At 40.7% G+C, this 26,508-nt stretch overlaps 1 protein-coding gene across 3 annotated transcripts in view; it reads right to left on the minus strand.

Annotated features, from left to right (window-relative positions):
- AATF (apoptosis antagonizing transcription factor) overlaps window positions 1-26,508 on the minus strand; it is a 111,994-nt gene that overhangs the window by 36,104 nt on the left and 49,382 nt on the right. For 2 of the 3 annotated variants that reach the window (XR_010582121.1, XM_045375131.1), the window contains exon 9: window positions 1,157-1,224. Coding sequence is in view for 2 of the 3 variants with exons in the window: in XM_045375131.1 (XP_045231066.1) it covers window positions 1,157-1,224 (68 nt within the window). In the remaining variant the exon portion in view is untranslated. Of the gene's footprint in view, window positions 1-1,156; window positions 1,225-8,607; window positions 9,113-26,508 lie in introns of those variants that run through there. The other variant, XM_065532357.2, reaches the window with a different exon arrangement.

The raw sequence follows: 26,508 nt of genomic DNA on the forward strand, positions 1-26,508 counted from the left end.
CTTGTTTGGATCAGAATCCAAACAAGATTCACATATTCTGCAGTCATTTTAGATACGAAGGAATTAATTTTTCAATAAGGGATACTAGGCTAAGAAAATCTTCATAAATTGCTCATATGAACTAAAGCGAAAAAAAGAAAAAGAAGGAGAAACAGCAGCAGCAGCTAGTCATCTTACCTGATTTATACAACGAAAACTCAACACCAGAAAAAAAAAAAAAATCTAGGGAAATCCAATTACTGTAATCTTAATATAATCTTAATTACCATAATCTATTTTATTGTAAAGTCAGATAAATGTACAATATAATCACCACTTAAATGCAATTTGCTCTATCACATTAAATTTATAGTGAACAGCTCTCTATAACATTCCAGAGATAAACGAAACATCAACAACATCCTACCCTAAAATTCAAATAATATTTTACTCAAATAAAATTATTTCATCAACACAAATTTTTCACTGCTTTCTCGAAAGGCTGCTCTGCCTAGAATCCCATTCTGGCACTTGCAGCTTTTGTTTCCTTTCATGCTTTTGCAAATTATGGCTCATGGCTATTTAAATGTACACTATTCATTAGGTAGCACTCTAAATGCCCTTTTTATTTTCCAACCACAGGATGAAGCATACACACAAGAGCCTTCCTTCACTACTTTACATTCTGCCCTGACATCTGGGTAATGCTGCCACGTACCATTTCTAATTGTGCTGAAGCTTTTACTGAAGGGGTGGAGGTCTAAATTAGGGCAGACTCTAACAAAGCAGATTCGACTGAGAGCAAGGAACCTGTTGTGTGCAGTGCCATGTTCTGACAGCTGAGAGCTCACATTTGGGTGGCTGCTTTGTATCCACTGGTCAACAGATTGATATGGATACAATCACAACGCAAACCAGGGAGCAAAGAGCATCAGAAAGACTTGGGAAAACAAACTCTGAAAACAAACACATTGGTGTTTTATAATTTCTTTTCAAATTGTACTTTAGGCAATGTAGGGTAAACAATTAGTCACGTTTTCTTTCTAGCTCTTGTTATCTTGCTTAACTTCAATAATTATAGGACCAATCATTGCTTTGCAGGTAGACTTAAAGGAACTCAAGGGGAGAAACTATTACATAGGCTGCTTGCATGAACAGAAAGCTGTATCTAGATTACCTTCCCATGGCCACCTGATCGTTGGGATCCAAGGAGCTGGTCTTCCGTTCTATGAGTTCTCGAAGGAGCTAGGGGAAAAAGGAAAGCAATAAATTTATTTATCATCTTCCAGTACAACTGGTTTAAAAGGGCAGAGAAGGAATTCTGAATGGCATAGTGACAGCTCTAAAACTACAATCAATAAGGGACAACACAGTGGCAAGAGCATTACTGAATTCCCTTTAATCCTTTCATAGTTATATATCTTTAAAAAGGTGGCTCTAGCAGTAGCTGAGAACAGAAGTCCATTTGGAAGACTTATTGTACTGCAGTTCATTTCAAATACATCAATGAGTGTGCAACATTCCCTTCATTGTTTTTATGATTAGTTTTGTTCACTCCATGGATATCAATGGAGAATCTTTAAAAGGTCAGGTGGGAAGGGCCATGTGGCAAAAAGGGAAATGCATCAGCTCCTCACCAATAGGATAATGGTGCCAGGTTAACTTCTGAACTATAACCTCCAACAGTCAGAAAGGTCTTCCTCAGGCAAAAAGCCTTTACTGTTCGTAATTAAGTGTGCGCATCATCCTCTTGTTTCCCATACCTGCTACTCTACCACGCTTGGTATTAAGTGATTTAGCCACACATGATACCAACACATTCATAGCCAAAAAATTTTAAGAGGGAGGGAACCTAAAGAAAGTCATTTGTATACTGCAAATATACCACAGAAGATTAGTCTCTCGTCCCATATAATAAACTCCATGGGAGTTATTCTAAATGACTCTTCTACTGTCATTTTAACCCTGACTCCACTGCACCCAGTTGAAATCTGCGTCTGTACCTTTCGTACAGACTTATGAATCTGCACTGAATCTTAAAAGTCCTGGGTGAAGAGAAGCAATGGTTTTAAAAGTTAAACACTAAAGGAGAAAATCCCTAAATTACGATAATAGAACTACAAGTACTATATGCAGAGAAAGAGAAACAGAGATTAAAATTCCAAAAATCTTCTGAGAGAAATTTAAGTGAAGACGCTAAGATAAACTAGTTCTGCTAATCATCTGTCAATAATCCAAGTTTGACCTTAAAACTTGTTTCTTCATAAAAATTAGCCATTATTTTGTAGGTGAGGCACGGTGGCAATAGAGATATTTCACCAAATCAAATAGCTGAAGCCTGTGGGAGGATGAAGAAACAGAAATAAATCCCTCTGAAAGCAGGTCTCTTTCTAATGTCATATGTTTATGTAAGTAGGCACTGGAAGAAGTAAAATAAATTTATAAAAATATTCACTTCCAAAAGATGAATCTTTATTGAAAAAGGGAAAAGGATATCTCAATTGCAATTAGAAAACCTCCCGTGATGTTTTTTCATTTGCTTATTTTGGACATTATTACCACAGCAATTATGTTTAAGAATGCAGGGACCAGAAGCCGCTGGTTTTATTATCACTAGAAAACAGCAAGCTATTTCTCTACCCTGTTTATCTGATTGATTCCCAACATCTTTCTGGCAGCCAATCTATCAGTTTATCTCTCCTACTTCATCACAGTCACTTCTGGCAGCTAAATACAAGATCCAAATCCAGTGTTACACAGACATACGACACAGTAAACCTATGTAACACTGCTGCTGTGTAAACAGCTGCCCTTAAGGCTAAGCAGAAATGGGCTTCTGGTTCCCAGTCAATATTCTGTCAGAAGCAAGGAGTAGGGGGAGTGAGAGGGAGTGGTTAATAATAATTATAAAGAAGAAATAAAAGAGAAAGAAAAATAAAAAGGAAGGAAAATAATGGAATAATTGCATTTCATTGCCCTTACCTTGTTCCAGCCACACAAAAGATTACAACAACCATTCCTGGTTTTCCTAATTTTCTCAGATCCCTTGAGACTGGGCAGTCAGGGTCACTGGGGAGGAAGTGCTCATGGAAGGCTGCCCCAGCACAACAGGGTGATCCTCGGGAAGAATATGCCCTTGCCGAAGGCTGGAAATTGGAGCTCACAACTGCAGTGGATCTATTACACTTGCAGTGGTCTCCACAATTCCAACACCAAGTTGGTGCAGCATTTACTTTCAAGCACTTTGTGTACTATATATAGTCTGAGCTGCATTTTCACACACAAGCGCTCTGTATGACTATTTTTACTCATTCATGACTTGGAAGATTGTTTTATTGGTCTATCTAGCTAGGTGTAGTTTATTCAGTCCAATATTTCAGAAGATTCTGTTGTGTCCATGGTAAGAAAAAGAAAGCAATAACAACAAAAAATACAGTTAAACAAATATTACTGTTTCCCACAGCTACCATTATCACTGGGTTTAAATTTAATTATAAAATTGCTTTCAAAAAAGTTGCTAAAAAAAAAAGATTTGAGGATATTGGCTGAAGAATTCAATTTTCTGATTTTAATTTGTATAGCTTTAACTTTACAAATAAACCTTTCTACTAAAATTCAAGTTTCTGATACAATTATTAGAGCCTTTTATTTCAACAATGATGATACAGTATTTGTAGTAATTTTCTATGTGATTTGGAAAATGGAGAGAGAGATAAAATGTTTTTGCTCTAGTCTGTTAAAATTCCTCCAGAGAATCAATTCAGAAAGGCTTGATTATACCTCTAGTCCTAGGGGAAAATCATAGATACAGTTAGGTTTTCAGGTCGGCCACAGAAACCTATTTAACCCATACCAATATACCTGAGGAACAGCACTAATAGTACTACTAAGCATCTAATCAACATTTATAATACTTTCACTAGAAAAAAATGCATGCTAGAAACAGTTAAAAATGGCAGATTGAACACATTAGTTTATCTCTTCTCAACCCCTTTAAGAGACAGTTGAGGAATAAAATAAATACTAACTTACAAGAAAAAAGAGAAAGGGAGAGCTAATGAGTGCATATTTTCATAAATTTTTCCAAGACAGTAAGGACATGCAGGAGTTATCACCCAAATGCCCAGAGTGAATAAAAGTGAAGATGAAGCCAATTGTATTAGGCTGCAGAATTCCTGTGAGGATCAGCTCTCTGGCAGTTACCACGCAAGGTGGGAAAAAGAGAAGGAACAGAACCACTTGGCCCTTCTCCATTATCCCACACGGCCAAGTGACTAACCACCTCTACCATCCACCTCCGCTCGCGAGAAAAAAGAAATTTTATTCTTTGGAAAAACTGAACCACAGAAGTTCCAGAATAGAGGATACCAGGCAAAGAAGGCTGGAATGAGGTACAAGGGAAAAGCTCTATGTTACTCTCTGAAACCTCTCTCCCTTTCTCCCACCTTATTTGTAGAAAGCTAACAGCCTATTCTATAATTTCCTAGTTAGGAAAGCAGAGGAGCCTTTTCTGGAAGAAATTGAATGGTGTCTGCCCTCCCACCACCAAAATTAGATTTCGAAGTTGCTATGGTCTTCTGCATGTGTCCCCCAAAATCCATATGTTGAACATACTTAATCCTCAATGCAACAGTATTGGAAGGAATGGCCTTTGGGAGGTGATTGAGTCACACAGGCTCTGCCCTTGTGGATGGGATTAGGCATCCCTCTAAAAGGGCATGATGGAGGAAGTCTGTCCCTTTTGCCTTTCCACCTTCTGCCACATGAATTCCCTCAGGAGAATTCAGCATCAAGGCACCATCTTGGAAGCAGAGAGCAGCCTTCACCAGACAATAGAAACTGCCAGCTTCTTGTTCTTGGACTTTACAGCCTCCAGAACTGTGAGAAGTAAATTTCCATTCTTTTAAAATTACCCAATCTGTTGTATTTTGCTATAGCAGCACAAACAGATATATACAAAACAAAGCAAACAAATACAAATTCTGACATCCAAGGCTACTCTAACAAAGAAGTCAATTCACAACATAATTATATTTAAAGAAGCCAAAAAGCTCTGCCCAAGTTTCAGAGATTCTAAATAATAAACTTTAATGCTTTACTCTTAAATATGAACAGACAGTTAAGGATCACCTGCATCTGAGGGAATCCTCATGCAGAGACCAAACAAGTAGAAAAGAGACTCGAGGAAGCAATGCAGAGAACAAAGTAAATGCTTAAAAAGGAGAAAAAAAACTCCAAACTTACAATGAATATCCCAGAAGTAGGAGAGGGTATACTTTGATAAGAGCAGGATGCTGTGAAAAAGACTAAAATGAAAAATTAAACACTAAACAGAAAATTTTTAAAAATCCAACAGAAGAACTTAAAGATGAATGAAAATCTCTGATATAAAACAAAAAGCCAAAAAGCAAAAAGATAATATCCCCTTGTTTATTTGCAAGACAAGACAAAAATTTAGAGGATAATCCAGAAAGTCAAACATCTAACAAACAAAGGTTGGGAGAAAATGTTTGAAGCAATACTGAAAATTTTCCAAAATCATAGAAAGAACAGGAATACACCTGCAAAGACCTAGTGCAATGAATAAAAAAGGGCCTTTGTCAAGACACGTCATCATGAAATATAGAACACCAGAGGTCAAGAGAAGATCCTAAGCAGTTAAAGAAAAAATAGGTTACATATAAACAGGGTGACCATATGTCCCAGTTTACCAAGAAAGTCCCAGTTTACACCTGTTGTCCTAATATGTTGTCAGGCTAGCACCTTACATGTCCCAGTTTTGATAATAAATTATACAGTCACGCTACATATTAAAGAATGGAAGTCTGAATGGGAAAACACATCTCAATAGCAAGAGCAGATAGCAGAGGACAGCAAGGTACCTTCAAAATTCTATGGAAAATGACTTCCAGACTCAAATTCCACATACAGCCGCCTTATTATTATTATTATTGAGACAGTCTTGCTCTGTCACCCAGGCTGGAGTGCAGGGGTGCAGTTTCGGCTCATTGCAGCCTCTGCCTCCTCAGCCAAATTATTAACCAAGTATAATGAGAGTTACATAAATGCATTTTTCAAACACGTAAGGACTCAACAATTTACTTTCTATGTACTCTTTCACAGGAAGATGTACTTCAGTAAATGAGTATACAAAAATCAAGACATAAGATATTAGAAAAGAGAGGTCTAACTCAGGGAAGAAGCAAAGGCAAGTCCCAGGAATACAGCCAGCAGGCCTGGTGTGCAGACATGCCAGAAGAGTCCAGAGAGCTCTAGGATGAGGTCTCAAAGGGGCAAAAGCAGAAGAGAGGTGCAAAAGGATAGGTTATTTTATATATTCAAGGCATGTGGAGTACACAGGGTAAAACAGCAATAGTTACACAGAAAACTAAGCAAATCTTTTAAAAACAAGCATTATTAGCCCTAGGAAAAAACAAATTTGTAAGAAAAATGTAATCATAATATAGCGCTTGCTCCTATAGTTGGGATGTTTGTCCCCTCCAAACCTCATGTTGAAATTTGCTCTCAATGTTGGAGGGGCCTAATGGAAAGTGTCTGGGCCATGGAGGTGGATCCCTCATGCATAGATGAAAGTCCTCCCTTGGTTGTGGGGAGTGAGTTCCCGCTCTATTAGAGCCCAGGAGCTGGCTGTTGAAAAGAGCCTGGCATGCCTCAGTCCTCTAGCCTCCTCTCTTGCCACATGATCTGTGCACATGCCAGCTCCCCTCCGCCTTCCTTCATGAACAGAAGCAGCCTGAGGCTTCCACTTTAGAAGCCCAATCTTCCCAGGAGCAGAAAAGTGAGCCAAAGAAACCTTTTTTCCTCAAAAATTACCCATTCTCAGGTATTCCTTCATAGCAATGCAGAACAGACTAAGACACTTGAGAATAACATTTACTTGTAATAATAATGTAAACGCTGACTGACAGTCATCCTAGCTGATATGATACATTCTCATTGCAGCTTTGATTTGCATTTCCCTAATGGCTAATGATGCAAAGCATCTTCCTGTGCTTACTGGCCATTTGTATATCTTTACTGGAGAAATGTCTATTCAGACCCTTTGCCCATTTTAAAATGAGGTTATTTGTCTTTTTGTTATTGAGCTGTAAGAGTTCTTTATATATTCTAGATACCAGTCCCTTACTCATTTCCCTCCTGTAATGTCTTCTCGCTTTCTTGATAGTATCATTTGAAGCAGAAAAGTTTTTAATTTTCATATAGTCCAATTTTTTCTTTTGTCATTTGTATTTTTGATTTGTATCTAAGAAACCATTGCCTAACCCAAGGTCATGAAGCTCTACTCCTATGTTTTCTTCTAAGAGGTTTATAATTAATAGCGCAGCTCTTATATTTAGGTCTATGATCCATTTTGAGTTAATTTTTATATATAGTGTAAGGGAGGGGTCCGACTTCATTCTTTTACATGTGGACATCCAATCATACCATTTGTTAAAAAGACTATTCTCCACTGAGCTGTCTTGGCACCCTTGTTGAAAAACCAAGTAATTTTAAAAGCATTTTGGCTTTATGACCACATATTCCTTGGCTTTCTGAATTTGTGACCCAGAGTTATTGATTCCTACTTTTTAGGCTTCCACAGTTCATAGCCACAGATGCTTGAGATGGAAAAAGCTTGGGGCAACCCTCTATCGAACTTACTTGGCCTCGCTGAGTCAGGGTTCCTCAAACTGCCTCACTGGGAGATACAAAATCAGACTCAAAGGATTGAGTTTACTTTTCCTGTAAATTCCCTCTCTCTCCCACAAGAATTCTTAGTGAAAATATATCTATTTTTGCTCTACCTCCTGCTTTACCACTTTTTTGGTTCTCAGCTCCCTAGTATTTCAAGTTATTCCCAAAAGGGCCGGGCGTGGTGGCTCACGCCTGTAATCCCAGCACTCTGGGAGGCCGAGGCAGGCAGACCACTTGAGGCCAGAAGTTCGAGACCAGCCTGGCCAAGATGGCGAACCCTGTTTCTAGTAAAAATTAGCTGGGCATGGTGGCACATGCCTGTAATCCCAGCTACTAGGGTGGCTGAGGCAGGAGAAATTGCTTGAACTCGGGAGACAGAGGTTGCAGTGAGCTGAGATTGTGCCATTGCACTCCAGCCTGGGCAACAGAGTGAGACTCCAACTCAAAAAAAAAAAGTTAGCCCCAAAAGAAGTCACTTGCAATTTTTATACACCATATTTGAGGCATACAAAAAATAAACTGCATATACTACAATTTCAAATAGTTGGGAAGGAATTACTATACATACCTATAGTACAAAATTGGCACAAAATGACCCACTCCCCAACTGTATGTTCCCACTCCACGTTGCCCATTTACTCCCGAACAAACAGCTCTACCACCTAATATTTCTGCTTCCATTATGCTACTCAAACAACCTGTGCTAAGGTCTCAAGATCTCCATGTCTAATGGGCATCTGGCACTACTTGTCCTATTAGACTTCTTGAAGCAGCAACTGACAATGGATGTTCTCACCTCACCGAAACACTCTTTTCTTGGTATCAGTGAGGCATTTCTCTGCCTTTACTCCACATTCAGTCAGCCCCTCTAGGCAGCCATTAAATGCCGCCACTCCTCACGACTCAGTTCCAATCTTTCTTCTCTTCTCATTCCACAGGGTTTCCCCCCAAGAACTTCCTTCTGTTCTCAAGGCGTCAATGACCTAAGAGTTATCCCTGGAAATTCCTCTTCCCTTACATCCAATATCTCATCTATCTCAAGTCTTATATTCACGAATTTGTCCACTTTTCTCCATCTTCACTGCCTCTACCCAGTACTATCATCTTCGTTCACCCCATACTTTTTTTTTTTTGAGGCAGAGTCTCGTTCTGTCACCCAGGCTGGAGTGCAGTGGTGCTATCTCTGCTCACTACAACCTCCACCTCCCGGTTTCAAGCAATTCTCCCACCTCAGCCTCCCGAGTAGCTGGAATTACAGGCGTGCGCCACCACGCCAGGCTAGTTTTTGTATTTTTAGTAGAGACGGGGTTTTTCCATGTTGATCAGGCTGGTCTCGAACTCCTGACCTCAGGTGATCCACTCGTCTTGGCCTCCTAAAGTGTTGGGATTATAGGCGTAAACCACCATGTCCGGTCCTCATACATATTTTTTGAGTACACTGGAGAAACAAGAATAAAAGAGACATGGTCTCACCTGAGGCAGTGTAATGATTTCCTCTCATTTACTCTTATCCCTCCTCCATTTTTGTTTCCTCATTGTACTCAGAGTAGTATTTTCAAAAAGCAAATGTGTCAGGACATTTAACCACTAGGCCCCTTGTCTACCTCTCCAGTCTAACCCACCTTCCGCCTCTGTGTTGCAGTCCCACCAGGCTTCATTCTGTATGTGAAATGCTCTGTGGGCCCTCACACCAGAGGCTGTTTCTGCATATGCACTGTGGGAACAGGCTTCGCTAGCCATTGACCTCCCACGCCTCCTCCTCTACTCATTTGTTAAATCGCTTCATCATCTCTTCCTGAGGGAAACCTTTCTTAACCACAGCTGCACTCACACACACGCACCATACTTTTGCTGTTCTTACTATACATTGCACTCATGGACTCCTTGATGAACGTCTACTTCCTCCCCTTGCTGACTGTGTGCTGTGTGACAGCAGAGACTCCATCTGAACACAATCGCCACTCCATCCCCTGCAGGGACCCCTTGAAGGAGCTAGCTCCATATATACACAGAGGGGAAAACAATTATTATTATTATTATTATTATTTTGAAACGGAGTCTCGCTCTGTCGCCCAGGCTGGAGTGCAGTGGCGCGATCTCAGCTCACTGCAAGCTCCACCTCCTGGGTTCACGCCATTCTCCTGCCTCTGCCTCCCGAGTAGCTGGGACTACAGGCGCCCGCCACCACGCCCAGCTAATTTTTTTGTATTTTTAGTAGTGACGGGGTTTCACCATGTTAGCCAGGATGGTCTTGATCTCCTGACCTCGTGATACGCCTGCCTCGGCCTCCCAAAGTGTTGGGATTACAGGCGTGAGCCACCACGCCCGGCCGGAAAACAATTATTTCTGAGAGAAAATACCAAATTTGTGTTTGCTTTATCATTTCTCCCACCACACACACATACCGTTTCAGTGTTTTTACACAAAAGGAGTCAATATACAATAACCTGGCTCTAATCCAGGCTACTATTATCTACCTAGGAATAGAGAAACCTATCTATTTTTCATCAGTTGTTTTTGAACATATCTTTGTCATTGCCATTTTCAATGAAATGACTTCCCCACACAATATTCTTCTCACAAGTCTTACATAGGCCAGGTGACCTACACAACAAACACATAGACTGGTCTATTTAACAAACCTGGATGGTTTTAAGTGGATGAGAATTATCTTTTCCCCCCAGCCCCCATTCCAAGAGTACTTGAATTTAAAACAAACAAAAAACATTTAACTGGGGCCAGGCACAGTGGCTCACACCTGTAATCCTAGCACTTTGGAAGGCCGAGGTGGGTGGATAACCTGAGGTCAGGAGTTCGAGACCAGCCTGGCCTACATGGTGAAACCCCATCTCTACTAAAAATCCAAAAAAAAAAAAAAATTAGCGGGGCATGGTGTCAGATGCCTGTAATCCCAGCTACTTGGGAGCCTGAGGCAGGAGAACCACTTGAACCCAGGAGGTGGAGGTTGCAGTGAACCGAGATTGCGCCACTACACTGCAGCCTAGGCAACAAGATTGAAACTCCGTCTCAAAAACAACCAAGACCCAAAAACCAAACCAAAACAAAAAAGCCATTTAACTATTTAAACTCATTCTTTGACTATTAAAATGATACAGACCTACGCTCCCTCTTTCCTAAAGGAAAAGGTCTATATAATTTTAGATATAGACCTCCCTCTTTCCCTTGCTCCCAACATTTCCTAAAGGAAAAAGTTGGTTCTTCTCAGGAAATGAGAGCAAGTACATCTTTGGTGCTTCCTCTATACTCCCCCCAACCCTTAACCTTTCCTGTAGTCTCTTTAAGCTGGTCCTTTTACTGCAAGACAGATGTCTTGACATCTTTGTAATAAAGGTCTGAATTAATTTCAGTTACAGTTGTGTGGTTTTAGAGACAGGGCCTTGCTTTGTTGCTCAGGCTGGAGTGCAGTGGCATGATCATAGCTCACTGTGCCTTTGACCTTCCAAGTTCCCACCTTAGCCTTTGGAGTAGTTAGTACTACAGGCATGCATGCCCAGCTAATTTTTTCTAGTTTTGGTAGAGATGGGGTCTGTCTATGTTGCCGTGGCTGGTCCTGAACTCTTGGCCTCAAGTGATCTTCCTGCATCAGCCTCCCACACTGCTGGAATTATACCGGATGAGCCACCATGCCCAGCCTAGTTACAGGGTTTTCTATTTAAATAGCTTTTATCTATGAAATAGGCTTGTCAAATACCAGTTACAAGTTTCCATCTCCCACTCTCTAAGATCTAATGCTTCTAGGTATGAATATTCTCTTCTGTGAAGTGTGTACTGCACAGTTCAATCTAAGTGTAACTATCTGCCAAAGAGTCTGATTTACCTGTCTTGAATTCCAGCTCTGCCCTTTACTACCTGTGTAGTTTGAGACAAGTTCCTTGAGCTCCCTGAGATTCAGTTTCCTCATCTTATAAAGTGGTAATTATACCTCACTAAGTTGTTTTGGGACTTAAAAAGATGATAAAAGTAAAGCACTCAGCAAAACATTAGTATTCAATAAACAGAAATATGGTGAACATCAGATCATCCTCATAGATAATCCCTAAACCCCATTTAGGGTAAAATAAATCATCTTCCACAGCTAAATTGCCACAGCTGCTAACAAACAAGTACAGTAATTCAATTTTCCTTTCTACTGATTTTCAAACATAGGTAACAAATAAGAGTGAAAAGATAAAAATGTAACAATAAAGAAAATCCACAAAAATAGTAAGTCATACATTTTAAAAGTACGTTATTGGTTATAGGACTTTTCCAAACTAGACCATGAGAAACTGGAGCAAAAGTCATCCTCTCCTTTATCATTTATTCTGTTTGAACTATCCACGATTCTCCTTCCCTGACCTTCAGCTCCCCCACAATCCCCTGATTACACAATTCCTTTATATAGAAGGCCTCCTCCCAACCTCAGAATATCTAAAATGCTGGCTATCCTTCTTTGAAAGCCCAGATCAAATGCCATGTCCTCTTCCCTGGAGCCTTCTCTAATTCCCTGAAACTATTACTTTTCTCCCTCTTCTGAATTCTTCAATACACACTCACCAAGCATTTTGGTTATTTATGTTTATGTCATCTTGCTTGCCTGACTATAAGCTTCTTGCAGACAGGGGATACGTCTGACTGAAACTCTCACCCCAATACCTGGAACTCCACCACTGCCTTTGCATACGGTGATCATTCAATAATATTTCTAAGGGCTGGGCACAGTGGCTCATGCCTGTAATCCCAACACTTTGGAAGGCTGAGGCAGGGGGAATCACCTGAGGCCAGTAGTTTGAGACCAGCCTAGGCAACATACTGAGACCTTGTCTCTACAAAAAAAAAAAAAAAATTTAAATTAGCCAGGTATGGTGGCACACACCCATAGTCCTAGCTACTTAGGAGGCTAAGGTGTAAAGATAGCTTGAACACAGGAGTGTGAGGCTGCAGTGAGCTATGACTGTACCACTACAGTCCAGCCTGGGTGACAGAGTGAGACCCTCTCTCAAAATAATATTCCTAAAACCAAAGAGTCAAGTAGCAAGCAGTCTTCTAGATCTTGTCAACAAGCATGAAAAGCAGCCACCTTTTGCAAGGGGAAGTGCAATATTTACAATAATAATACAGGGAAGAATGAAAGGAAATCAGGATGTGCGAATAAGGTCTAAGAAGCATCTTAATACTAAAGTTACAAATAGTCCACCTTTGGTTACTCAAATAGAATGTATAGCTAGAGGCTACCACTGAAGAAGTTAGCCTAATTCTGCCTCACTGCCCTCGGTCTTTAAGGATTTGATTAGTTTTTCCACTTTTTGATTCTGCGTTGCAGCATGCCTCCACTCTGGAGCTAGTGCTAAGGCCTATGATTTGGAAGAAAGGATAAATTCATTCATTGAATAAAGCAGTACTATTTTCTCAGCACAAGCCCTAAAATACCTCAAAGGCCATAATATTTCACTAAGCTTGGCCATTTGGGTTAAAATTTATTAGTCAACACAGAAAACTTTCTCATCAGACCCCATATATTCCATTAGGCATGATATATAGTGTCTCCCAATGTCTAATTATTAACTAGAAGTGTAAGTAAATCACTATCAGTATTAGGCCCTGATGAGTGAAGACAGAGTAAGAATTAAGCAATTCGAATGCTAAAGAACTTCTTGCCAATTTGCTTTTCTGTTTCCAACAAATAAAAGGAATTTTACAAGGACTAAGTGACTGACTTATGCAATTCTTTCCTTTTTTTTTTTTTTTTTGAGATGGAGTTTTGCTCTTGTTGCCCAGGCAGGAGTGCAGTGGTGTGATCTCAGCTCACTGAAATCTCAGCCTCCCGGGTTCAAGAGATTCTCCTGCCTCAGCCTCCCTAGTAGTTGGGATTACAGGCATGCACCACCATGCCCAGTTAATTTTGTGTTTTCAGTAGAGATAAGGTTTCATCATGTCGGTCAGGCTGGTCTTGAACTCTTGACCTCAGCTGATCCACCCGCCTTGGCCTCCCAAAGTGCTGGTATTACAGGCAAGAGCCACCACACCTGGCCCTCTTTTGTTCTTTTTTAAATTTAAGGAAATCTTTTTTTTTTTTTTTTTTTTTAGAGACAGGGTCTTGCTCTGTCACTCAGGCTGGAGTGCAGTGGCACATCATAGTTTACTGTACAGCCCCGAACTCCTGTGCTCAATTGATCTTCCCACCTCAGCCTCCTGAATAGCTGGGACCACAGGCGCAAGCCACCATGCTTGGTTAATTTTTTTACTGTTTATTTTTTTATAGAGATGGGGTCTCACTATGTTGCCCAGGCTAGTCTCAAGCTCCTGGGTTCACGCAGTCTTCCCACCTTGACCTCCCAAAGTGTTGGGATTGCAGGAGTGAGCCACTGTACCCAGCAAGCCACGCTTTCTAATCCATACTAAAAGTAACAATGTACGGAAGGTGCTGTTGTTTAGATTTTCCAAGAGCTCCCACTTCAAAAATTCTGCCCATTGGTCACTAGATGGATGTCTTGGTGTGTACCTCCCCCTCCATTTATAATAAAGGCAGGAAGAAGGGTTATAGATCCTCTCGGATACCAGCTCAGTTACTATTTTTTAGCATTCTTTATTTAGCAAGGTTTCTTTTACTATATGTCATTTATGTTTAAAGAATAAAGAGGAAGTCATTCTGAACTAGAGAAGGATTCACAAGTAAGAAACTGAAAGGGTAGTACTAACTGGTATTCTGTGATTATGTCCCTTAAGAACCAAAAGCCTAGCTGAAATAAATCTCTCCCTATATTTCCAGCATTCTCCCTCTAGCCTTCAGATGCCAATAATTCTTCAGCCCCACCAGAATCAATAAACCATCAATCCTGTCACCTTTTCAGCATCCCTCTTCCTCTCGTCCTGTGCTCACTTCCCTCCTTACCCAGGTGAATGAGATTCCAGAATCCATCAGGATAATCACCCCCGATATATACCCTGAACTCCCCTGCAAGCTGTCCCTTTGTCATACAGACCCACAATCCCTTAGGGATAGATGTATCTTGGAATTCAGAATGTTTCATATTTTAGAAAGGTAATACACTGCATATGTCATAAATGTGTCCGCAGAGTCTGGGGCAGCACCCCAAAGTCAAACACAAAATTTCTGTAGCAAAATATATATTCCCACATAAATCTGATAAGTAAAGCCTATAAATAGCTTCATACTCATTCAGATCAGGTGCTGCCACCACAACAGTTTGCCAAACTTACCAAAACAAACAAAAACTACGAGTTTTCAGATTTTTAATCTTGGAATTGTTGGCATGGGATTATTTACCTGCTGTGGCAAAACCCCAAGTCATGTTAAATCTCAGTACCTGCATCCACATGGATGAATGTGGTGAGAGAAAGACCAGATCTTGCAAACTGGCCTCACTTTCATATCATTACTAGTAACCTGTGGGTCTTTTCGGCTACCTGACAGTGCAACTACGCTTTCCTAGTCCATTCACTCTCTGAGGTAACTTTTTCTTACCCTCTCTTTTCTCAAACCTCCATCTCCTCCTACATCTTATCACTCTCGGCTCCTTCATTGATAAAAAATGTCATAAAATAACATAGAAGCACTCACATGAGGACTCTGCACATGCTCTCACCCCTTACCTCCCTGCAACTATACTCATACGTCCTGCCTTCCCTCTATCCGTCACACCAACCCCTCCTTACTTGTATACTGACCAGCAATTCTTACCTCTTTCCTGCAACATCCATTTTTACCTCTCTACAGGATCATTTCCATTAACATACAAAATATATCTCCTATCTTAAAACTCTCTCTCAAACCTTCCAGCAGCTGTCCCATTTCTCTATTCCCATTACAGCAAACCTCCTCAAAGCTGTCTATAATCACTGTCTCCAATTTATTTCCTCTCATTCTTGCTCTTACAACCTCTGCCTCCCAGGTTCAAGCAATTCTCCTGCCTCAGCCTCCCAAGTAGCTGGGATTACAGGCACCCGCCAGCATGCCTGGCTAATTTCTGTATTTTTAGTAGAGATGGGGTTTCACCATGTTGGCCAGGCTGGTTTTGAACTCCTGACCTCAAGTGATCCACCTGCCTCCGCCTCCCAAAGTGCTAGGATTACAGGCGGGAGCCACCAAAAAAAGTCTGGCTTTTTTTTTTTTTTTGAGACGGAGTCTCACTCTGTAACCCAGGCTGGAGTGCAGTGGCCGGATCTCAGCTCACTGCAAGCTCCGCCTCCCGGGTTCACGCCATTCTCCGGCCTCAGCCTCCCGAGTAGCTGGGACTACAGGCGCCCGCCACCTCGCCCAGCTAGTTTTTGTATTTCTTAGTAGAGACGGGGTTTCACCGTGTTAGCCAGGATGGTCTCGATCTCCTGACCTCGTGATCCGCCCATCTCGGCCTCCCAAAGTGCTGGGATTACAGGCTTGAGCCACCGCGCCCGGCTTTTTTTTTTTTGAGATGGAGTCTCATTCTGTCGCCCAGGCTAGAGTGCAGTGGTGCGCTCTCTCTTGGCTCCCTGCAACCTCTACCTCCCGGGTTCAAGCGATTTTCCTGAGTAGCTGGGAGTACAGGCGCATGCCACTATGCCCTGCTAATTTTATTTTTAGTAGAGATGGGGTTTTGCCATGTTGCCCAGGCTGATCTCAAACTCCTGATCTCCAGTGATCTGCCCATCTTGGTCTCCCAGAGCGCTGGGATTACAGGCATGAGCCACCATGCCCGGCCTCCTCCCATTCTCTCTTGAACCCCCTCCACCACTCTACTAAAAGAGCTCTTGTTGGTCAGATGTGGTGGCTCGCACCTGTAATCCCAGCACTTTGGGAGGCTGAGGCAGTCAGATCACTTGAGATCAGGAATGTGAGACCAGCCTGGGCAACATGGCAAAACCCCGTCTCTACTAAAAATACAAATATCAGCCGGGTGTGGTGGCGCATGCCTTTAGTTCCAGCTACTCGGGAGGTTGAAGTGGGAGGATCACTTGAACCTGGGAGGCAGAAGTTTCAGTGAGCCCCACTGCACTCCAGCCCTGGTGACAGAGTGAGACCTCGTCTCAAAAAAAAAAAAAAAGTTCTTGTCAAGGTCACCAATGGCTTCCACATTGCTAAAACCAAGATCAATTCTCTCTCAGCCCTCGTCTTACTGGATCTACCTGCAGCATGAAGATTTACTCCTGTTTTTTTTCTAAAAGTTTAGTAGTTTTAGCTCTTACATTTGGGTCTATGATTCACTGTAAATCAACTTTTGTGTAGGTGTGAGGGAAGGCTCCATCTTCATTCTTTTGCATGTGGATATCCAGTTGCTCCAACACTACTTGTTAAAAAACAAAACAAAAAACTGTTCTTTTGCCCACTGAATCGTCTTGGTATTCCTGTTGAAAGTCAATTAACTATAAATGTAAGGGTTAACTCCTGGACTCTCAATTGTATTCCATCAATCTATATGCCTAGCCTTATGCCAGTACCACAATGTCTTGATTATTGGAGCTTTGTGGTAAGTTTTGAAACTGGAAAGTGTGAATGCTCCAACTTTGTTTTTTTTCCAAGATTGTTTTGGCTATTTTGGGTCCTTACATTTCCATACGAATTTTAGAATCAGCTTGTTAATTTCTGCAAAAAGAAAAAAAAAAAGGCAACAGGAATTTTGATAGGGATTGTTTTGAAACTTTAGATCAATTTGAGGAGTACTGTCATCTTAACAATGTTAAGTCTTCAATCCATGGGCATGGGACAGCTTTCCATTTATTCAGGTCTTTAATTTCTTTCAGCTATATATATATACACACACATATATGTATTTTTTGATATGGAGTCTCACTCTGTGGCCCAGGCTGGAGTGCAGTGGCGCAATCTCAGCTCACTGCAAGCTCCACCTCCTGGGTTCACGCCATTCTCCTGCCTCAGTCTCCCAAGTAGCTGGGACCACTGGCACCCGCCAACATGCCCGGCTAATTTTCTGCATTTTTAGTAGAGACGAGGTCTCACCATGTTAGCCAGGATGGTCTTGATCTCCTGACCTCCTGATCCGCCCGCCTCAGCCTCCCAAAGTGCTGGGATTACAGGCTCCCAAAGTGCTGAGATTACAGATGTGAGCCATCGAGCTGGCTCTTTCAGCAATATTTATAATGTTCAGTGTGTTAAATATTTCATCTTCTTGGTTAAGTTTATTCCTAGGTATTTTATTCTTTTAGATGCTATTGTAAATAGAATCATTTTTCTAATTTCCTTTTTAGGTCACTCATTGCTGGTATACAGAAACACAACTGATTTTTTGTGCATTCATTTTGTATCCTACAACTTTGCTGAATTCATTTATTAGTTAGCTCTAGTAGTTTTTTGGTAGCTTCTTTAGTACCCTTTTTTTTTTTGAGACGGAGTCTCCCTCTGTTGCCCAGACTGGAGTGCAGTGGTGCTATCATGGCTCACTGCAACCTCCACCTCCCAGGTTCAAGCGATTCTCCTGCCTCAGCCTCGCGAGTAGCTGGGGTTATGGGCGTGCACCACCATGCCTGGCTAATTTTTGTATTTTTAGTAGAGACAGGGTTTCACCATGTTGGCCAGGCTGGTCTTGACTCCTGGCCTGAAGTTGATCTGACTGCCTCGGCCTCCCAATGTGCTGGGATTACAGGCATGAGTCACTGTGCCCAGCCGGTACTTTCTATATATAGGATCATATCATCTGCAAATAAAAGATAGTTTTACTTCATCCTTTCCAATTTGGATGTCGTTTCTTTTTCTTGCCTAACTGCCCTGGTTAGAACCTCTAGTACGATGCTGAATAAGTGGCAAGAGCAGACATCCTTGTCTTGTTCCTAATCTTACGAGAAAGCATTCAGTCTCTGGTCACTGAGTATGATGTTATTTGTGGTTTTCACAGATGCTTTTTATCAGGTGAGGAAGTTTCCTTCTATCCCTAGTTGTTTAAAAATGTTTTTATCATGAAAAGATGTTAAAGGCTTTTACTGTCTCTATTGAGATGATCATATGGTTTCTTTCCATATTCTACTGATATGTTATATTACATTGATTGATTCTTGATGTTAAACTAACCTTGCATTCCTGGGCTAAATCCTTCTTGGTCACGGTGTGTAATCCTTTTTATTTTTGTTTTGTTCCTTCCTTCCTTCCTTCTTTCCTTCCTTCCTTCCTTCCTTCCTTCATTCTCTCCCTCCCTCCCTCCGCCCTTCCCTTTTTCTCTCTCCCCTCTGTCTCTCCTTCTCCTTCTTCCCTCCCTCCCTCTCCTTTCTCTCTCTCTCTCTCTCTTTTCTTGGTCTTGCTCTGTTGCCCAGGCTGGAGTACAGTGTCACAATCACAGTTCACTGTAGCCTCGACCTCCCAACCTCAAGCAGATCCTCCTACCTCAGTCTCCTGAATAGCTGGGACTACAGGCATGACCCACCATGCCTGAATAGTTTTTTTGCTTTTTATAGAGAGACGGGGTCTCCCTGTGTTGCTTAGACTGGTCTCAAACTCCTGGGCTCAAGCAATCCTCCCACCTTGGCCTCCCAAAGTACTGGGATTACAGGCGTGAGCCCCTGTGCCCGGCCTGTAATTTCTTCTCTGCGATGTTTTAGTCTGGTTTGGGTATCAGGATAATACTGACTTCCCCCCTTTTTTTTTTTTTTTTTTTTTGTGGGAGGTAGGCAAGAGACAGAGTTTCATTCCGTTAGCCAGGCTGGAGTGCAGTGGTGTAATCATAGCTCACTGCTGCTTCAAACTCCTGGGCTCAAGTGTCTCCTCCTTCTTGAAACACTTTCTTTACATGCAACCTGGAAAATCACTCTTCCTCTATTCTCTCTTACATCACCGGTTGCTCCTTCTTCATCACTTTTGTTGCTCCTTCCCATCTCCCCAATCTATAAATGTTTGAATGTTCCAAGACGTGGGCTTCAAATCTCTTTTTCTCTCTATCTTCATTTTCTAGGTAATCTCATTCAGTCTCATGGTATTAAATGCAATCTATATGCTGATGGTTCACAAATTTATACCTTCAGCCTGGACCTTCCCATGAACTCCAAAAATATATATATAACTCCTCAACAACTCCACATGAATGTGGCAGAAGTATCACAAACAATATAATCTGTAACCAAAATAAAGCCAACATAGGTCCACAGGGGTTGGGAAGAGGGGGCAATATAACCAAAACCGAGCTCCTGATTTATCTTCCAAACTAGCTTCTCTCACTTTTTTCTCAACTCTGTAACTAGCAACTTAATCCCTCCAACTGCTCAGGCCAAAAACCTTAATAGTCATTCTTGATTACTCTCTTTTCATATACCACATACAATCCATCAGCAAATCCTGTGTCAGCTCAACCTTCAACATAAATCCAGAATCCAACCAATTCTCTCTTCCAAAACCACCCTAGTTTAAGCCACTGCCATCGCTTGCCTGGATTATCACTGGAGTCTTGTAACTGGTCCCCTGTCTGCCACCTTGCCCCCTATTCTCTTGTGTCTACTCTTAACACAGCCATCAGTGACACTTTTAAAATATGAGTCCAATCATATTACTCCTCTATATTCAAAATCCTCTGGTAGTTTCCCATCTTAGCCACATCAAAGTGTTACAGTGGCCTACAAGGTCCCACAGTACCTGGCCTCCCATTACCTCTGACTTCCTCTCCTACCATCCTCTTTCTTGCCTACTCCCCCACTGACTCCCATGACTCTGGCCTCCCTGATTTTCCTGGAACATGTTAGCCTCTGTTGCCTCAGAGTCTGTGCACTTGCCATCCCCATTGTCCCTAATGCTCTTCCCCCAGACAACTGCATAGCTCTGTTTGTCACTTCCTCAGGTCTCTGCTCAAATATCTTTATCTCTGAAACATCCTAAATTAAAACAGTAACCATCACTTCCCTATCCTAGGGCTCGCTTTCACCATACCCAGTTTCATCATTCTCTACTGCATTTGTTACAATGTAGTTCCCTGTTTCATTCCACCTCTAAGCTAGAATGAATGCTCATGAGGGCAGGAACTTTGTTTTCTTCCAGCCTCTAGCAGTTCCAAGAGAACTTTCTGTGGTAATGGAAATGTTCTACATTTGCACTGTACAATACAATAGCAACTAGCACATGTAGTTACTTAGCACTTGAAATATAACTAGTGTGGCCAGGCACGGTGGCTCCAGCCTGTAATCCCAGCACTTTGGGAGGCCGAGACGGGCAGATCACAAGGTCAGGAGATCGAGACCATCCTGGCCAACATGGTGAAACCCCATCTCTATTAAAACTACAAAAAAAAATTAGCGGGGCATAGTGGCGGGTGCCTGTAGTCCCAGCTACTCAGGAGGCTGAGGCAGGAGAACGGCGTGAACCCAGGAGGCAGAGCTTGCAGTGAGCCGAGATCGTGCCACTGCACTCCAGCCCGGGTGACTGAGCGAGACTCTGTCTCAAAAAAAATAAATAAATAAAAGTAAAAAATAAAAGAAATATAACTAGTGTGACTGAGGAGCTGAACCATTTATTTTATTCTATTTAAATTAATCAAAATTTAAATCTAAACAGTCACATGTGGTTACTACATTAGACAGCACAGCCTAGGATAATAGTTACTCAATAAATACACAATAGATACTCAAATATTTGTTGAATGAATGGAAGGTAAAAAGAAATATGACTTTTTTCCTCTTTAACTTTTTATTACAGAAATTTTCAAACATCCACAAAAGTAAACAATAGCAAAATGAACCCTCTTTTACCTGTCACCAATCTGAAGGTTCTTCTGCCCTGAAATAAGAACAGTAGATACCAGCAACTCAATCTGGCTTCCAACAATGATTACATTCTTGGAAAATATGTAATTTGTATTATCCAACGTTTATGTCAAATAGCGCCTCGTAAGGTCTTTTATAAGTTATAGAGAAATTACTGTAGAATTAGATCAGGTGTATGTTGAGGGGTAAACCAGTAGGCTAATGAATGCTTGAGGCATGTTTGTGAGAACGCTAGAGAACCACATGTGCATTTTTATATCAAATACCTGACTGCTTTTTTCAACATTTTCTCCACCTTAATTTTATTAAAGTCACACTCTTAATTTTGTGACTACACAGATCTTCACTCTTGTTAGGTAACACAAATTCTTTGGGCAGGGATTTTGGTCTTACTAGCCTTTATAAAACTAGTATCTGGCATAATAAATGTTTCTGTTGTTGTTGTTAGAGACAGGGTCTCACTATATTGCCCAGGCTGGTCTTGAACTCCTGGACTCAGACAGTCCTCCTGCCTTGGCCTCCCAAAGAGCTGGGACCATAGATGTGAGCCATCGTGCCCAGACTAATAAATGTTAACTGAATAAAGTTTATAACTGTATAAAAGTGACACTTGTGAATTGTCAGAGTGCTAAAAGATACAGTAGATCTCCAATTTCCTAAAAAGATATAGATTTGAAAAGAAAATTCTCAAAGGATTTTCAAACTTGTCCAATCAGAAGGGAGTAAAATGTGTCAGAAAGAAAATCAAACCGGGAGCAAGAACACAGGTTTCAATGTCCTAATTCACTAAGTGGGTAACTCTTACAACAGTCATGTACTTCCTTCAGGCTACATTTTCTGCACCTGTAAAAAGTGAGTTTGGACTTGATGGTCTCCAAAGATGCTATTCAACTTTAAGATGATTATGCTTTATCTAGATCCACAATACATATACATTATTTTTTTTTCCACAAGTTACTGGGGTACAGGTGGTATTTGGTTACATGACTAAGTTCTTTAGTGGTGATTTGTGAGATTTTGGTGCATCTATCACCTAAGCAGTAGACACTGCACCATATTTGTAGTCTTCTATCCCTTGCCCCTCTCCCACTCTTCCCCCGCAAGTCCCCAAAGTCCACTGTATCATTCTTATGCCTTTGTGTCCTCATAGCCTAGCTTCCACATATCAGTGGGAACATATGATGTTTGCTTTCCATTCCTGAGTTACTTCACTTAGAGTAACAGTCTCCAGTCTCATCCAGGTCACTGCAAATGCTGTTAATTCATTCCTTTTTATGGCTCTGTAGTATTCCATATATACCACAGTTTCTTTATCCACTCGCTGATTGATGGGCATTTGGGTTGGCTCCATTGTTTTGCAATTGTGAACTGTGCTGCTATAAACACATGTGTGCAATTATCTTTTTCAAATAATGATTCTTTTCCTCTGGGTAGATACCCAGTAGTGAGATTGCTGGATCAAATGGTAGTTCTACTTTTAGTTTTTTAAGGAATCTCCACACTGTTTTCCACAGTGGCTGTACTAGTTAACATTGAAATCGGCAGTATAGAAGTGTTCCCTGTTCACTGCATCCACATCAGCATCTACAGTTTTTTTATTTTTTTATTATGGCCATTCTTGCAGGAGTAAGGTGGTATCGCACTGTGATTTTGATTTGCATGTCCCTGATCATTAGTGATGTTGAGCATTTTTTCATGTTTGTTGGCCATTTGTCTATCTTCTTTTGAGAATTGTCTATTCATGTCTTTAGCCCACTTTTTGATGGGATTTTTTTTTTCTTACTGATTTGAGTTTGCTGTAGATTCTGGATATCAGTCCTTTGTCAGACGTATAGAGTGTGAAGATTTTCTCACAATACATATACATTTTTGAAGATGCCTATAAACTTCCCCTTTCTTTGCTAAATCATTTTTTCTATACATTACTTTTAAAGGAGCAACACATTAATACCAAGACCTCATGCCTACTTTAGAGAAGAGGTAATGTCTCCATTTCTTGAGGAGTGCCAAATTCTATACTTGAGGCTACTAAAATACTGCTGGGATCCTGTGTTTAATTTACACTCAGTCAGCTGACACTGGGCTTATTAGTACAAAAAGGGTAATTTTGGCCACATATTTGCCTAGCAAACTCTCCAGGTACCATTTGTGTTTGAAAAAGTTTCTTCAACACTTTTAAGCCAATTCTTATCTCTTTCCTAGGTGGCCCCTTAAAATGTACTGTTTTAGGCTTTGTTCTGAGGTTTTACCTTTGTTTAAACGAAGTGGTAGTACTAAAGTCATGCTCTGATGTTTTTTGAAGCAAGAAAGCTGCAAGAAATGAGGGCCAGTCAGGTGCACCTTACCTTGATGCTCCTGTTTGATGACATTTCTAGACTTTGCATTTAAACTGTGGCTTTTGCTTCCTGTTCTGTGCAGCTTCCACAATAGTGAGCTCAAGCTAGCAACCAAATGCTAATATTGATGACATACCTGGGTCTAAACACTGACAGATATACAATGGCAGCACTATTGGTGGAAAATGTCTTAAAGAAGCAGAAACTACCATGTAGTGCCAATAAAATGCTTATACATGGTATATAAATAATCTTGCTGTTATTAAAACTGAAATTTAATTGGGTCCTGGTATTTGCTTTGAGTTGTTTTTAATACCATTACTATGCCCCAATAAACCTAATGCCATGCTATATCTTCAATCATAATTTCAATTTTAATTAATTAATTAATTTATTTATTTATTTTTGAGACAGGGTCTCACTCTGTAGCTCAGGCTGGAGTGTAGTGGTGCGATTTCGGTTCACTGTAGCTTCGACCTCCTGGTCTCAGATGATTTTCCCACCTCAGCCTCCAAGTAGCTGAGACGTAGGCAAGCGCCATCACATCCAACTCATTTTTTTTTTGCATTTTTTGTAGAGATGGGGTTTCACCATGTTGCCCAGGCTAGTCTCAAACTCCTGGACTCAAGTCATTCACCCACTTTGGCCTCCCAAAGTGCTGAGATTACAGGTGTGAGCCGCCATGCCTGGCCAATTTTAAAATTTATGTACTTCATATATAAGTCCTCTCTAAAATAACTATAAATATCTATGTGTAGTTAAGTTTCATCAGACTTTTAAGAAACACTATCCAGATCTCAAATAACAGCAACATCTTAAAGTGAAACTAAAAACAAAATAGTGCCCTGAACAGAAGACGTGAGTCCAACAACTCATTCACAGAGGCAGGTTCAAATCAGACTTAAAAACATGTTATTAACCATCAGTTGAATCACTGGAAAGATACATGCCAATAGTAAGAATATCATCCTGCCAGGCTGAGCACTGTGGCTCACACCTGTAATCTTAGCACTTTGGGAGGCTAACGTGGGCAAACTGCTTGAGCCCAGGAGTTCAAGACCAGCCTGGGCAACACGGCAAAACCCTGTCTCTACAAAAAATATGAAAATCAGCTGGGTGTGGTGGTACCTGTTTATAGTCCCAGCTACTTGGGAAGCTGAGGTGGGAGGATTGCTTGAGCCCAGGAGGTCGAGGTTGCAGTGAGCTGAGATCGCACCACTGCACTCCAGCCTGGACAACAGAGTGAGATCCTGTCTCAAAAACAAACAAACAAAATAAATAAATAAAACAAGAAGTATATTAAAAAAATATCGTATCACCATTAACATAAGAGTAGCTTGAGACATCTCTTATTCACACTGAGATCTAAATGCATACAATTCTACCAAATCACCTGTCCATATTAATCACTCACCAATTTAATTAAAGTCATGTCAGAAAGCCTGCCTCTTCTCTATTTCTCAACATTATCGACTTTTAATAGTTGACTGAATTAGTAATTACTTGTTTATGGCATTATCAAATGTCTTAGATACAAAAGTTCAGCATGTGGCAAGGTCAGTTATAGGCATGTCCTGATGGCAAATGAAAGAAGAAATTTAACCCATCAAAGTGGTCATCAAAAGAGCAAAATCTATTATGCCGTTCTCTAGATACTCTTGGCTAGATTCAAAGTGACAGGACAAACCAGATCAAAACTAAACAGAGCTAGAAGCAACATACAAAATCCTAATGAACGCTTAGAAATCCAGGTATTGATCTGTTGACATCTAAGCTCAATTAGTCCTTTCAGAACAAAATATCTCATGAAGTGACAAGAAACTAGTTTGCGATCTGGGATATGAAAAGAATAAAACCAGTCACTTTATACAGCTTATTGCTAAGTGCAGTTATATCACAATATGAGGATCTTGTGAGGATTAAATCAAGACACATGCCAAATACCTATCTACTTAGTCCAGGGACTGGCACGCCACTAGGTTTAGCAAATCCTGGTCCTTCCCTGATTCTTTAAAAACTTAGGCTAATCAAGTCAAAGATCATCTGATGGTTTAAAAAAATAAAACAAAACAAAAGCCTTAAATGGTGATACAGACAACAGATCTGAAGAGAACTAAATGTTATAAAGTAGCAGATAGGATCACGACAATAACAGACACTGAAAACATTTCTGAATGGCTCATCCTTCGTGGTCATTTACAACCTTCATGTTTTGTGAAACTGCCTTTAGGAATGCACTTTGACAAGAAATAGGCCAAACTGTAAAGTAATTCTGTTTGGAAGTAAAATCCTGCAATGCTTTTCTGAAGCAGGTGAACAGTTTCTCTTGTAAAACCTTCACTATTGGCTATACTTCACGCTTTCAGCAATTCCAGTTTCGAAACAAACTGGTAACAAAACTATAAAGCTAATTTTTTCATTAGAATTGTTAAGTAACAAAAGTTCAATAAATCATTTGCCTTCTAAGGAAAAAAAATTACTTTCTAACACAAAACCCTTTTTCTGGTTCTATTAACATAAAGCTTATTTATTTACAAACTGAAAACTGTAATACTACAGTGAAATCTCTTTATGGCTCAAGAATGAAATATTTAAGAAATAAAGGTATGGAAACAGCAAGACTTGGTCTAAGAAGTCCTGACATTAACTACCAGTGTTGCCATTTACTATATGATGTCAGAAGGTTACTTAACTTCTCAGGGTCTGTTTCCTCTAAGGTTCTTTTCAGCTCTAAAAACGATAAGATTATTTAGGATATCAGATACTATCTTCTACGGCCCACACACATACATATGTATGTATGTACACA

This window comes from Macaca fascicularis, chromosome 16, assembly GCF_037993035.2.
Source record: "Macaca fascicularis isolate 582-1 chromosome 16, T2T-MFA8v1.1".
In the NCBI taxonomy this organism is placed as follows: Eukaryota; Metazoa; Chordata; class Mammalia; order Primates; family Cercopithecidae; genus Macaca; species Macaca fascicularis.